Here is a 13,792-nt window from a genome sequence, read left to right on the forward strand (position 1 = left end):
ATGTCCAGCACATAGTAAGTGCTTAATAAATGCTTACTATTTCATGCAAGGCACTGAGTTAAGCCCTGGGGACAGAAAGGCAAGAAACTCCCTACTCTCATGGAGTTCATAGTCTAATTGGGTAGACAACATGCCTATAATAATGTAAAAACAATACATATATGTGTGTGAATGTATACATACATACACATATACATAATGTGTGTGACAATGTCAACAGATTATAGTATTTCTCTGAATGCAACAGTTTGTTGCTAACTTGGAAGGAAAACTGAGCCAATATTTTGTCAACAGTAGAGCAGAAAAAGAATGGGCTTTCAAAGGTTTAATGTATAGCACTACATTTATTCATCTGGGTCAGAATACTCACAAACATCAAGATTGGTTTGACTAAAATGACGGGGAAATTCAGAAGGTCCTAAATGAAAAGAAAAAGCTCCACAGGGTTTACCAGCAGGTTAGTTTATCCATCTCTAAGAAAGCAACATTTAACTCCATCAAAAGTAAAGGGCAAGTAAAGTTTAGATGCAGGATTCTTAGCTTAGTAAGAAGGCAGATGAAATTTATTTTTATGCTGATAACAATCCAAAGTGATTTTATGATGCCTTTCAAGGATATTTATGGCCAAAGGCTTATGGTGCATCTCAACTGCTCAATGCTGATGGAGCCACACTGATCAAGTGATATATGGATGTGATCTTGGAGAGATGGGCTGAACATTTCCATAGTCTTCTCAATAGACCTTCATCAATCAATGCTGAAGCCACTGACCATATACCTCAGGTTGAAGTCAATTCCTCTCTAGCTGAATTTCCAACTGAAGAAGATGTTTTGAATGCCATTAGGCTCCTCTCATGTAGCAAAGCACCTGGTGCTGACTCTGTTCCAGCTGAGATTTAAAAGGGGCGTGGGGGAGGTGTCCACTGCTTATACAAAAGCTGACTAAAATTTTCCAGGTTATATGGCAAGAGCAGGTAATCACCCAGAAATTCAAGGATGCCTCCATTTTCCATCTCTATAGAGGTAAAGGAAATAGATCATTCTGGGACAATCATAGGCTGCAGGGGGTGGGAGTGGAGGGCACAACTCACAGGGGTCCTTTCTTTAGTCACTACTGGAAAGACTTTGCAGGAGTCCTCCTGAATAGATTTATCCTTCACCTGGAAGATGGTCATGTACCTGAGATCCAGTGTGGGTTCCTAAAGGTCTGAGGAACAGTATCTATGGTAATATTTCTCCAGGAGCAAAACAGAGGTCTGTACACAACATTCGTTGAGCAGACCCAAAGCTTTTAATACTGTCAGTCATGAGGGCTTGTGGAAAACTATGTCAAAATTTGGTTGCCCAGAGAAGTTCATTAGTATTGCATGTCAATTTCTTGGTAGGATGATGTCCTTTTGCTTTCCCAATCACCAGGGGAGTGAAGTAAGGCTGTGTACTTGCTCCCATGCTTTTTTTAGCATGATGATTTTTGCAATGTTTTCAACAAAGATGAAAATGGCATCAAGGTCAGCTACCATACTGATGATAAATTATTTAACTTGAAGAGGCTACAAGCCCAAACCAAAGTGGACAGGGAGTTGGTGCATGATTTTTTGTTTGTATATGATTGTGCACTCAATGCAGCCTCCAAAGCTGAAATGTAACAAAGTATGGATCGATTCTCTGCTGCTTGTGTTAATTTTGGCCTAACAACATCAAAAAAACACAGATTCTCTATCAGTCAGCACCACACCATCCATCCATGCAACCATTGGTTACAGCAAAGAGAGAAATTTTGAATACAGTAGATTTGGGGCAGTATAATTTCCAGAGATATGCACATAGATAATGAGGTTGATGCACACATTGCTAAAATTAGTTCATTGTTTGGGAGGCTCCAAAGGAAACTGTGGGAGAGATTGACTACCAAACTGAAGGTCTACAGAGCCACTGTGTTGACCACATTGTGAAACCTGGACAGTCTACCAGTGCCATGCCAGGAAATTGAACTGCTCCCATTTGAACTGTCTTAAGAAGATTCTGAATATCACCTGGCAAGATAAGGTACCAGACACTGAGGTCCTTTCTCAAACTCAACTACCAAGTGTGGGGACCAATTTTTAATTGGGGAGTATTAGCTAAGCAGCTCGCTGCAATATTGGGGCAAGGAAGGAGACCGGCAGCCTCCCTCAAAACAGAGCAGGATTGGGGCAGCTAGATGGCACAGTGGATAGAGCACCGGCCCTGGAGTCAGGAGTACCTGAGTTCAAATCCGGCCTCAGACACTTAACACTTACTAGCTGTGTGACCCTAGGCAAGTCACTTAACCCCAATTGCCTCACTAAAAAGACAAAACAAAAAAAAAAAAAAAACAGAGCAGGATTTATTTTTAACAAGAACAAACTTAAAAAAAAACAAACACAAAGAGGATCAGTAGGATCAAGGGAAAGGAAATAAAATGGGAAAAGGGAAAGTATACAACCTGAAAAACACCACCTCCCAGGAATCAGCTGAGAATACACAGCAGCGCTCCTGTTGCCTTCCAGTTTGCATTCAAACACCACTGCAGAGAGCAGTAGTGAGCGGGCCATGTTGTTTGAATGCCAAATGTGCATTTGTCTAAAAAGACTATTTTAAGGAGTACTTGCACAAGGCAAATGCTCACACAGAGAGGTCCAAAGATACAAGGATACTCTCGAGGTCTTTGTGAAGAACTCTGGTTTTGATTGTGAAACATGCGAGACACTGGCACAGGACTGCCAAGTATGGCATGCTCACATTAAAGAAGGGACCGTGCTCTATGAGCAAAGCAGAAGTGCAGTAGCTCAAAAGAAATGTGAGATACACAAATTTAGAGACGTCTCCACTCCAAATGTTCATGGGGACTATTTGTACCCAACCTGTGGTAGAGCCTTCCTGATGATGATCTGATCAGTCACAGTTGGACACCCTATACCTTGACTCCAATATAGCAATGTCATTTTAGCCCTCTGAAAATGAAGGACAACAAACAGCCATATGTGTGTGTGTGTGTGTGTGTACGTGTATGTATATGCATATATGTACGTGTGTGTGTATATATGTCCTATAATTTATTATATATAAACACACATGCACACATATATATACACACACATATACATATCATAAATATAAGGGGGGAAACACATCTCAGAAAGAAGACATTAAGCTTAGGGAGTACTGGAAAAGGCTTCTTATAGAAGGCAGAAAAATGAAGAAATGGTGGACTTGAACAAAGCTGCTACCATTACATCACATTGATATAGTCCTTTGGAGTTTAAAAGTCCATCTGCATATATGATCTCATATGAGCATTTCCCCAAGAGCATGATGTAGGCACAGCTTAGAAAGTCTAAATCACTTGGCCCATGTAGAAAGGGGCAGAGCTAGAATTCAAACACAGGTTTTCTAGCCCCAAGTCCTGGGCAGCTAGGTGGCACAGTGTAGAGCACCAGGCCTGGAGTCAGGAGAACCTGAGTTCAAATCTGACCTCAGATATTTTCTGTGTGACCCTGGGAAAGTCACCCTGTTTGCCTCAGTTTCTTCATCTGTAAAATGGGCCAGAGAAGAAAATGGCAACCCGCCCCAGGATCTTTGCCAAAAAAATCCAAACGGGATCACAAAGAGTCAGACATGACTGAAAACGACTGAACAAAAAACTCCAAGTCCTACTCTGCTTGAGACCACCTTAACACACCAAGAATTCTTGATTTTTCTTTAAAGAACCTACAATTTTATTAGTATAGAGAACTTCTGATGCAGAAATTACCTGTACTAATACAAATTTGCATGTACTCCCCAACTTAAAACCTTAGATAGGTGACTGGGCCAGTAAAAGAATAAATGATTAGCCAATATGTAACAGAATCAAAACTTGAACTCAGAGCTTCCTAATTTGGAAACCATCTTTCTATTTATTTACCACACCATGTCTTCAAGAATTTCAAAAGATTCACTCTTCAACATTTTTGTATTATTCTCATCACAAGTACTTCCTCTGGATAAATAATAAACTTCATAAACATGATGGAGAATCATCATGACTCAAAAAAACTACTGACATTCAGATATTACTTTGACTATGATTAAGTTCACAGAATCCAGACATTTGAAGAGACTTTAGAAGTCATTTAATCCAATTTATCATTGCCCCCTCCCCCAAATAGATTGCAAGCTCCTGAAAGGCAGAAATACCTTTATTCATCTTTGTATTCCCCACAAGGAATGGCACAATGTTTTACTCATAAATATTTAATTGAATCAAAGATAATTTAGCAATATTACATTTTAGTGGTAGTACTGTTGTTTGAAATATGACATTCAACTTCAAGCTTTTCAAAATATTTTTAGAACACTTTGGCTAAAATATTTTCATCTTTTTATAACTTCATCTCCATAGATCCCTTTCACTTTTCCTACAATTATACCCCAATTCAATAAACAAGATTTTTTTAAAAGGTCTTTTAATCAGTTTGTGTGAATCAAAAGTTAATGATATAGTAAAATTCAAAAAATTGCTGGACCGACATTCTATTTGGCCAGTAAATGCAAAATTAATGACAAATCAAGCCACTCTTATTTGTCAAGAATAGCAAAAGAAATTTTTTAAAAGCTTTCTCATCAAGATTATTACTCAAAGATAGAGACTATCACTGGCACAAACACAAGTGTTGCTCTCGAAGAATGTATATACCGTTGAAAAATTTGTTCAAATGTCAATTGTAATTTTCCAAAAATCCTTTCTACTCCAGAATCTTAAACATCTGTAACAAATACTTATTTGGGGAGTGCTTTACATTCATGACACTTGACCTTTTGCTGTATGCACCAGAAAATTCAAGTTTCAAATACCACGCAAGCAGGAAATCTGATCATTCCAGCAGTAGCCATCTGCATGGTTCAATATCAAATATTAGTTCTGGGTTGCACAAAGTCATGTGTTACGAATCTTTTTCTTCAGCCTCTATAATTAGTTGTAATTTGCTTCTTCTAAAATGTGTTTCTTATGGGACATCTGGCCTTGAAACTTCCACCTTCTCATTGAAAAAATACTTAGTGTCTGGGTTTTGGTTTTTTTTTTAACTATGAAGCACTGCATGGGTGGCATAACCAAGTCCAGATTTTTCCAAAAAATAAATCTTTAAACTCCAGGAATAGATGAATTCTCATTAAGAATGATTTAAATATTACATAATCTAAATAAAATGTAAAAATTCATTGTTTACAGATTTCTAAATCATGTTGCCAAAAATTTAAAGCCCAATCAGTAAAATTATAAAATTTCTACAGGAACATATCACTTGCCTAATTATTTCTAATTATAAAAACTAAATTAACTTGTAAAATAAAGATTTGAAATAAGGGATTCACATAAGAAAAGGATACAAAATTAATATAAAACTCTGAGATACAACCTATTTTAATGTAATACCTAGAACAGTTCAACAATGACCCAAAAAATTTTGCAATACTTAAAGCTTTATTTAGATTACAACAAAATTATCTAATAAAAATGAGCACTCTCATTTTTAACATCATTCACAAATTCACAACTCCAGAAGAGCTTCCTCTGAAAAACTAAAGTTAAATTAAAGTTATACCCAAAAAAAACCCCCAAAAACCAAAGGCAATAAAAAATTAAGATATTTGTTATAGAAAGAATATTAATACTATGATAGTAGAAACTAGAAACAATATTAAATTGCTTTGAGATTTATTTGCTTTGCTTCCTAACAGAGAAAAGTTTTGGAAGATCAACTCTCATGCCCCTGTGAAGAAAAGAGAAGAAATAAACTATTTTTTTAGAAAATCAGAGTTTCTGGACCATGGACTAGAAATTTTTAATTTTTTTTTCTCCATATAAGTGAACTATGTACCAAAAATTAAATAACATTAACAGGCACCACTCTTACAACTTATACATGCTATTAGCTATCAAAAACTGTGGATGTTTTAGGAGAAACTTATATTAAGAATGTCCCTTAGCCTCAAAATCCTACTCCTCCCAAACACAGCTGAACTTCAGAAAGATTAAGAGTGGCCAATTCTGGGGGCAGCTAGGTGGCGCAATGGATAAAGCACCGGCCCTGGATTCAGGAGGACCTGAGTTCAAATTCGGCCTCAGACGCTTGACACTTACTAGCTGTGTGACCCTGAACAAGTCACTTAACCCTCATTGCCCCACAAAACAAAATAAAACAAACAAAAAAAAAAGTGGCCAATTCTCAGGTTTTATATGAAGATAAAAGAAAACTAAGTTGAAAAAATAATTATGCCTCTTTTTTCAATCCATAATCATGTTAATATAAGTATATAGTGTGGCCCATATATGGAAACCAATGTATTGCCTTCCTATAAAAGAACAATCATAGAATCACAGAATTCAAGATTTATAAGGTACTCATCCCCACTTTCTTGAAGGCTGATTTTCATCTCTCTATATCCCTCTCCTCCACAGCCCATCCAACAGCCTTGCCACCACTTTTTCCTCTTCCTCTCTCCAACTCCAATTCTGGAAACAAGAGCTGTAATTAAATCCACTAAACCATTGTTCTGGGCGGGAGGTGGGGGGGGGGGGATGGGGGGAAAGGGGCCGTGTATCAATCTACTCCCATAGGACTCCATTCAACATCCCACAATTTCAGACCAAAGTTCCCCTCCCTGGATACCATTTCCCTATAAGTACTGTTTCCCTCAGAGTATAAGCTTCTTGAAGGCAAAGTAAGTCTTCATTTTTTTCCCCTTCTCCACAAGAAGACCTCCAGATGGGCAGCCCCTACAGAAGATAACACCAATTCATGCTAAGACCTTCATAAAATCTAAGATTTGGGGGGGGGGGGGGAGGCGGAGCAATGAGGGGTTAAGTGACTTGCCCAGGGTCACACAGCTAGTAAGTGTCAGATGTCAGGAGGATTCAGGTCCTCCTGAATCCAGGGTCAGTGCTTTATCCACTGTACCATCTAGCTGCCCCCAAGATAAGAGGGTATTAACAATAGTAAGTAAACTAGAACCTTCCGTAAACTGAGTTAAAAATACCCAGAGTGGTGACAGACAAAATAGGAAACAACTATGCAAAAGCAATTTAAAAGTCAGGGTGGGGAGCCAAGATGGCTAAATAGAAGGAAGAAACCCACTAGGTCCTCCCCCTAAAACTCTTCCAAACACACCTGACCCAGTCCTGATGGGGAAATCTGAGAAAAGTCATAGTGAGTCAATCTGTTGGCTAAGGTCAGCATAACAAGAGGGAAGGAGAAGTATGTAGGCATTGAACACAGGGGCTGCTTGGAGCATTCCAGCAGCCAGGGCCTGAAAGAGAATTAAGGATGTGCACCTGGACAAGATAAGGTAACGCACCATGACCTCATGCAAGATGATAGCACAGGTACTGACTAGCAACTATATCACTCACTACCCAGTTCCAGGTCACAGATGCAGGATGGACTGAGAAGGAGACCTGAAACCAGAGATGTTCCAGGGTAAAAAGCCATTGCAGGCCCTGGTATATGTCCTGAGCAAGGAACAAAGTCAGAACAAGAAGTAGCTGTGAGGCTTAGGCTCCTGAAGCAGAGCAGCTTCTCAATTCCAACTGTTAGCCCAGTCTAAAAAGCCTGTAAAGGAATAACCAGGTCAAAAATCTGCAGTTCTGTCACTCTGAACCAGCAGAGCTTTCTAGTTGACAGACTATCAGCAATCTAATGAAACTCCAAAGGAGAAAAGTCCACAAGCCTGTTGCTCAAACCTAAACCCAAGTAAGGAACTTACAGAACTTAAATCAGAGAGGCAGGAATCTGACTTGCCCCTGGAGAAGATTACTTTGGGAGCAATGAAAGCTTTAAGGTCCTCAGCTTGAAAAAGACAATACTTAATAACCCAAGAAAGAAAGCAGCAGGACAAGCCTAGATAGTTCCTCCAGAAGAATAAAATTAGGGAAATTTCAAGAAAATTTCTCAATTCTCTTAGAATCAGAGGGAAAAGTAAAAATGAAGAATCCACAGGTCATGTCTTGAAAGAAACAAGAAAATGAAAACTTCCAGGAACATTATAGCCAAAAATGCCAGAGTTTCTAGGTCAAAGAAAAAAATACTGCAAGCAGTTAGAAAGAATTCATATACTGAGGAGCCACAGTAAAGATTACACATGATTTTAGCAGCCACCACTATAAAGGAACAGACAGCTTGAGGTATGATTATTTCAGAAAGCAAAAGAGATAGGCTTACAGTGAAGAATAACATCCAGTAAAACCAAGTAAAATCCTATAGGGAAAGAAACGAACCTTTAATGAAATAGAGGATTTCCAAGCATTCATGAAACTATGTATAAACTCTGAAGTACAAACATAGGAGTCAAAAGACACCTAAAAAGGTAAACATAAATGAACAGTCATAAGGGATAAAACAAGGATAAATTGCTAATGTGGGAAGATGATATGCATCTCCTTCTTAAGTTTATTATCCTTACAGATCATAGAGGGATTCAAATTAGAAAGAAAGTCTGGGAATAGTTTTGTTATATAATGATGATCCTAAAAGAAGAATGGAAAGGGAGGGGAAGAGGAATACCCAAAGGGAACAAAGGAAAGAAAAATTAGGGGAAATTAATTCACATAATTGGAATGTGTGAGTCTATTCAAGCATAGAGAAGGGATTAGGGGAAAAGCTGACACTTAACCTTGCGCACAAACACACACACACGCACACACACACACACACACACACACACACACACACAAAGTCTGGTACAGAAATGCATTTTACTCAACAGGGAAACAGGAGGGAAAGAGGTGAAGAGGATAGGTTAAGTGAGGAATTAGTTGTAAGTAAAACTAACTATAAATAAGGAAATGCAAAATAAGGAAGTACAAATATATTTAGAACACTTTTTTTGGAGTGGTAAAGAAATGGAACTGAGTGTCCATCAACTGGGAATGTCTGAAAAGGTTGTGGTATATAAATGTTATAGAATACTATTGTGCTGTAAGAAATAATGAAAATCTGAAAAACCTGGGAAGACCCTTATGAAATGATGCAGAATAAAGTGAACAGAACCAAAAGGACAATTTATACAAAGATAACAATATTTTAAAGACAAAACAATTTTGAAAGACTTAGGAACACTGATCATTGTAATGACCAACCATGATTACACAGAACTAATGATGAAACATGCTACCCATCTCCTGAAAGAGTTGTGAAAGACTCAGAATGCAATATAATTCATCTTTTGTTAAACATGGCGATGTGAAATTTTATGCTGATTGACTACACGTTTTCTTTCTTTCTTCCTTTTTTTTTTTTCAGGGGCAATGAGGATTAAGTGACTTGCCCAGGGTCACACAGCTTGTGAGTGTCAAGTGTCTGAGGCCAGATTTGAACTCAGGTCCTCCTGAACCAGGGTCGGTGCTCTAACCACTGTGCCACCTAGCTGCCCCCAATTACACGTTTTAACAGGGTTTCTTTTTCTGTATTTCTCAAATGGATAAGGTGGAGGGTATATTTTTGCTAACAAAAAAGTAAATAAAATTAATTTCCTTTTAAAAAAGCTAGAGTTGTCAACTTGGAACCTGTTGAGTCATGTGAGAATCAGGGTGCCACCCCCCTGCTGAGAAAGACATTGTGAGAACCAGGGTAGCTCTACCCTAAGGAGATAGCATGTGACTTGGCATCTGGAAGTTATGTCTATTCATAGACCGCCCATAAGTCATGTCAATCAGTGGACCAGCCAATTAGCTTGGAGTTGTGTGAGGGGACCGCCCCTGTTCCAGTCTGGGAGGGAACTTCCACTGGAAGCCATGGAGGACCAGCCTTTCATTCCGGAACCTGCTGGTGGCAGTAGGGGCAGGCAGAGTAGGCAGAGTAGACAGATCTCCTTTCTCCATGTGTTCTCTTTACTAACCCCTAATATACTTTAATAAATACTTAATGCCCAAAGATTAGTGCTATACGTTTCTAATTTAAGGCGACCACACGTTAGAATTTTAGACATCGTAGCTAGATTTTTTAACCATCACAGTCAAAAGCTCTTACAAAGAGGGGAAAATAGTAAGGTTAATTGTCATCAATAGACCTCCCCATCCAAGACATATTTTTATAGCAGTGGTATACTACTCATAGTCACTCTATACTCTTGGGCAAATGGGACTGAATAGCAATGACAGGGGACTTACTAACATCCAACACAGCCCATGCCATTTTTTTTATAATAGTTCTTCTAATGATTAGAAAGTTTTTCTTTTTCTTTTTTTTGTTTTGTTTTGTTTTGTTTTTTGAAGGCAATGGGGGTTAAGTGACTTGCCCAGGGTCACACAACTAGTAAGTGTCAAGTGTTTGAGGCTGGATTTGAACTCAGGTACTCCTGAATTCAGGGCCGGTGCTTTAACCACTGCGCCATCTAGCTGCCCCACGAAAGTTTTTCTTTATAGTGAGCCAAAATCAGTCTTCCTAAAATTTCCACCTATTCCTCTTAGTCCTGACCTCCAGAGGAAAATGGGATAAATGTACTATAACCTGTCTTTCACGTAACTCATTCCTATCCAAAAAGAAAATCATTAAGTCCCATCAAAAACTAAAATACCAATGCACTGTGAAAGAGGTCCACTAGCAATAAAAGTCAAGTAACTTGCCAGTTACAACATTAAATAATAAAAGAACATTATCACCTATGAGACATTTAAGCTCTGGGAAAGTGACTTAGACGAGTAAGAAAAATAGGGGGAAAAACATTTAACAATTTCTCCTTCCCTTTTCTTCATAGACAAGATTTAAGACATAGGGGACTAGAAATTGGTATGGAGGTAGATTATGGGATGTGGGGTCTGAAGTGTATCATTAGTGCTGTTCCTGCTGTCCAGGTTGAATCAGGCCATACCCTTTTCAGCATTCAGCTGGATTCTTTGCCTTTGGGCTGCAAACCTTGGGACTGAGGGACTGCCATTGGGGAGGAAGGAAAAAAGCCAGCGCTCTGGTTTGTTAGGTTCATGGTGGGGAGTCACTGCTATACATCTTTTGCAGGGGTGAATTTATAAATGAAAGCTTACCTCCCAGGGTTGTGAGGATAGAGCAAAATGTTATTGGGGTTTACAAATCCAACTGGAGTGAAATAAGGGTTTGGGGGGAAAGCCAGGAGAGAGGTCCCTAAATTTCTTCTCATGAGAAGAGAGCATGGTGCGGAGGCGTGGCTCTCTAAGAAGCCTTTCTCCCTGAGTAGGAGATGAGCAAGCATTTTTTTTGTGTGTGTGGTGGTGGTCTGGTGGGGTCATCATCTGACTGAAGGGTTCCCTTGTTGGGGAAGGGCCATCCCCCACTGGTGGTGGCTGAGGGAATTTGGGTAAGGGGTGGCTCCAGATCTCTCAGGTCATCTCTCTCCCCCTCACACCACAGGGACAGCAGCTACACCTAATCTTGTCTTCCCTGGGGGTGGGGGAGACTGGAGTGAAGGGTGGTGGTCCTGGAATTACTCAGTATCTCTTTGGGTGTGTCTGTCCTTTGGTTTAGTTTGGTGAGGGGGTTCTTTCAATTTGCCCCAGGGAACTAGGCCCATTAAAACAAAAGATATAACACTTGCGGGATTTAGGGGGCTCTTGAGACTTAATTTATTGCAAAGAAATTAATAGTAGGGCATCCAAATTGCTGCACTAAACTGTGAAAGGGGTCTTGCTGTTTTAATCTGAACTTATTGGTATATTAAGAAAACTTTATTGTTTGGTTTGCAACTTTTGTGAGAAATCACTTCTTTAAAAAGTTTGAAAATTCCACTTTAAATCCTGAGAACTTATCTAGATACAGTTGTCTTGGCCGGAAGACAGTAACAGAGGAAGAAGGGTGGAGCCAGCCTGTTAAGAGATAAAAGGGTCCCACACTCATGCCATTTCCATTAGGGAGCTGGCCCATTTGCATGTGAATGTATAAATAAAGGCCTTTGATACTTCTCCAACACACTGAGTCCTAGAAATTTTTAAATGGGGTTTCTAACAATTTGTTTCTCACATGTACACACATATACATATACATATACAATTTCTTACCTGCAATCCATCCTTGAGCTTCAAGATGCACTCCATTGTATTAATAGTGATTACCACTGGCTCTGAACCTAATTTTGTCCATGGCACATGGATTCGTAATTCATGAATATGTCCACTTAAAAATGTGAATGGCAATTTCAGTTCCTAAAACACAATATCACAGAAATGTTAATTAAGAAATTAAGCTATTTAATTTTTAAATCAAAATGATAAAAAATACAAATTTATTCCTTAGAAGATTAATTTCCAGGGCAGCTAGGTGGCGCAGTGGATAGAGCACCAGCCCTGGAGTCAGGAGGACCTGAGTTCAAATCCTAAGTAACATGCTAAGTACTTTTAATACAAGGAAAAGAAAAATGGTCCTTGCCCTCAAGAAGCTAATGGGGGGGGGGGCGCCAGCTAGATGGCACAGTGGATAGAGCACTGGCCCTGGAGTCAGGAGGAGCTGAGTTCAAATCTGGCCTCAGACACTTAACACTTACTAGCTGTGTGACCCTGGGCAAGTCACTTAACCCCAATTGCCTCACTAAAAAAAAAAAAAAAGATTAATTTTCTAATGTGAACATAACTACTTCATAAAGCCTATAACAGTATGACATAACTCCTTTAACTATAGTACAAAATAAGTCACACAGATTTATTATGTCTTTCCTACATAAAAAGAACATCTGGATACTGTTTTGTCAACTATTTTAAGTGTTTTCTGTCCAGTCAATTTTTATTCTCATTAGACATGGAGTAGAAATTAAACCATTATGAATAGCTCTGTAGTTACTTTTCCCAAAATATCTTGTTCACCTTCAACAAATCTCTTTCCTATAAATCAGCAAAGGAGTACAGAGTCTATACAAATTGTATTCCTATAATGTTGATGATAATGTTTAATCACTAAACCACTTAACAAACTGAACTACATGAAGACATTAACTGTTCAAAGAAATTGGCCCTATATTTATAGCCAACGAGTATGTTAAATATTTTAAGAAGTGATTCAATCAATTATCCATTTACATTAACAATCTGAAAGTCACAGGCAAACAAACACAAAAACAGGGAGCTAGATAATACACTGGAGAGATATCTGGATTATATATGGGACTGTGAAAGTATTCACCCTTCGGGGCCTGTTTCCACATCTGTAAAATGAGGGAATTGAACTAGAAGACCTCTATGATCCCTTTCCAACTCTAAATCTATTACCTATATAATGCACAGTAACAAAATTAGAAAGGATTAAAAAACAAAACAAAACAGACTTTACAGAAGAAAGTTATGCATGCACATGAGCCTCAAGGCAAAGGTTCTCTTTAGGCTTCTGGGATCTATAAATCAGTTAGAAACTATAGAGAAGCAATACTTCTCCCTATCTATCCTCTGTTCTTCTCTAGTACCTGCCCCATTTCAGCATAGCACTTCTACTTCTAATTTGAGGACAAAAGTGACAAAGAGTAACAATTAGCCAGGTAAATTTTTCTCTAATTGAATTTCTAGCTGTATTCCTATTAGAAGAGGTATTCTTGGTATTGAACATGTGACTAAGTTAGGCTTGCCAATGGTCTCTCAAATTTATCATTCTAAAAGACAACTACCAAAAAAAAAGAAAGAAAGAAAAAAGACAACTACTATGGGGCAGAGCCTAGATGGAACACTTCATATCAAATTCTGAGCAGGATAACTAACAAAAAGTCACATTGAGTCACTTTTCCAGCTCAGAGAAGCTTAGGAAGGCAGAAAGAGAGTTCTGTGGACAATGGAGTGAGAGCTGGCTGG

At 38.7% G+C, this 13,792-nt stretch overlaps 1 protein-coding gene across 1 annotated transcript in view; it reads right to left on the reverse strand.

Moving 5' to 3' along the window:
- VPS13B (vacuolar protein sorting 13 homolog B) overlaps positions 1 to 13,792 on the reverse strand; it is a 996,174-nt gene that overhangs the window by 961,532 nt on the left and 20,850 nt on the right. The window contains exon 3 of the mRNA XM_043982862.1: positions 12,023 to 12,166. Within this exon, the coding sequence (XP_043838797.1) occupies positions 12,023 to 12,166 (144 nt within the window). The remainder of the gene's footprint in view (positions 1 to 12,022; positions 12,167 to 13,792) is intronic.

The sequence above is a fragment of the Dromiciops gliroides genome, chromosome 1, assembly GCF_019393635.1.
Source record: "Dromiciops gliroides isolate mDroGli1 chromosome 1, mDroGli1.pri, whole genome shotgun sequence".
In the NCBI taxonomy this organism is placed as follows: domain Eukaryota; kingdom Metazoa; phylum Chordata; class Mammalia; order Microbiotheria; family Microbiotheriidae; genus Dromiciops; species Dromiciops gliroides.